Source organism: Acanthisitta chloris, unplaced genomic scaffold, assembly GCF_000695815.1.
Source record: "Acanthisitta chloris isolate BGI_N310 unplaced genomic scaffold, ASM69581v1 scaffold25659, whole genome shotgun sequence".
Lineage (NCBI taxonomy): Eukaryota > Metazoa > Chordata > Aves > Passeriformes > Acanthisittidae > Acanthisitta > Acanthisitta chloris.
This window is the reverse complement of record NW_008693531.1, coordinates 15,881-17,768: the sequence shown is the minus strand read 5'-3', so window position 1 is coordinate 17,768 and position 1,888 is coordinate 15,881. Positions and strand designations below refer to the sequence as shown.

General features: G+C 45.8%; 1 protein-coding gene across 1 annotated transcript in view; it reads left to right on the top strand.

Annotated features, from left to right (window-relative positions):
* Nucleotides 1-1,888, top strand: part of MFSD7 (major facilitator superfamily domain containing 7) — a gene marked incomplete at its 5' end in the record, with an annotated part of 14,351 nt that overhangs the window by 10,147 nt on the left and 2,316 nt on the right. The window contains one exon of the mRNA XM_009083109.1: nucleotides 1,257-1,414. Coding sequence (XP_009081357.1) covers nucleotides 1,257-1,414 — 158 coding nt within the window. The remainder of the gene's footprint in view (nucleotides 1-1,256; nucleotides 1,415-1,888) is intronic.

Here is a 1,888-nt window from a genome sequence, read left to right as displayed (position 1 = left end):
GACTCCTAACACTGCAGAGGACCCAGAATGGTGCAGATATGTGTTTTCCCAGCAGGCATGTGCTGTGCATTTCTCTCATGTGTTGAAAAACCAGACTTTCAACAGTGTGATCACACCTCCCCCTGGGCCAAGATCCCAGTGGTTGTAGCTTCACTCCAAAGATAAAGACAAATGCAATGCCTCTGTCAATGTACAACAAGGTGCCTAAAGCAGGCCTTGCTTTTCGTCTTGAAGCACTCTGGCATTTGTTTTGAAAATGATCTGAATACAAGTCAGCTTGCCAGGATTCAGGTAAAGCAAAGTGTAGGCAAGAAGCTGTGTTAGGAGTAACAAGCAAACCTTTCCATCCTCCCCTTCCCTCCTTCATCTTCAACCCATGCAGATGAGCTACTAGGTTAGAGTAGTAGAATGAAATTCACACATTCAAATCCACTCGATGCCTTCATGCTTCAAAGTCAGATTCCAGACATAGAGTTTTCCTTGACTTTACCAGTGCTCTGCTGCACCCATGCCAGAACAGACACCTCATGTTCTTCTGTGGGAATTTATTACATGGGTAAGGAAGGAGGTACCGGCAGTGTGGCTGCAAAGTACTTCAACTTTGCTAGCACTGGCTGGACAAAGTCATGTTCTTCCCTCCAGAGCTGGGTACAAAGCTGTTCCAGGCATTGAATTAGTCCTCACATTTTGTAAATGTTTCAGGTGGTTTTTTGTTTGCTTTTTGGTTTGTGGGGGTTTTGTTGTTGTTTTTGTTGTTGTGTTTTTCAATGTTAAAAACCCAATGTTACAAGCATGAGTCAGATTAATTTTCCTTATCGTGGAGCTGCAACAACGCAGTGAATTTTCATATGTAGCTCAAAGCAAACACCACTTCTGAAATGTTGCCTTGCATTGGGAGGAAGGTGTGTGTTTCACTTGGGACTAGAGGTATGCTGAACACTCTCCTGCTAGGTTACTGACCAGGACATCAAGTTACAATAGTACAACCACACCAATGCTTTTCAGCATGCTCAAGAGACCTTCAGCTGCTAAAACTCTCTCCCTCTTGCTTCAGTTCAACATATATCTCTCTGTTGTGTAGCCATTTGTTGACTCTAGAGGGTTGAAGGTAAAAAATTGATTTCAGGAACAGGTGGGGAATGTACTGGTGAGAACAGTGACCTCTTGGGGCTTCCTGCACGTTGTAGGTTCAGAGACTTTCTGGGCAGCAGTGCAGACACGGAGACTTCGGTATTGCTTTCTTTTTTTGCCTGCAGGCTTCTCGGTTCAGACATCAGGCCATCATGTTGTCCATCAGCAGTTCGCTCTTTGGTTTCTTTGGTTTTGCCATCTACCCCATTGCCATGGAGCTGGCTGTGGAGTGCTCCTACCCCGTGGGAGAGGGCACATCTACAGGCCTGATTTTTGTTGCAAGGTAAGCAGGCAGATTAAACTCAATTGAAAGCTAAACTTGGGTTCAAACACTCACATGCACACAGGGGTGTGGGTGCAGATAGGGAAGATCATGGACATCAGTGCTTGCTGTGCTGCTGAACTTCTCTCTGGTGTCTGTGCCCGTGACCATGGCAGGTGGGGAGCTGGCTGGCTGACCCATAGAGCTGTAGAGTTAAATGTTTTAAAGCAGGGAGGACTATGTGTGAAATTGGTTCAAGAAAAGCAAGAAGAAAGATGAAGGTCTTGCTTGTTTGGTGCAAAACATAATTTAACCATGCCCAGCATCACCTGCCTTTGAAGTAGATGGGGGCTGTATGCCTGAGAGAGGCACCCATGCCCACAACAGTACAGAAATTTGTCAGGTCTCAGTGCTCTGCTGAGGGAGATAGGGCTCATCAGTCCTAGGACATCTGGTCACAACAGATGGGACAGTGACTGTCCTTTCTGTTATCAA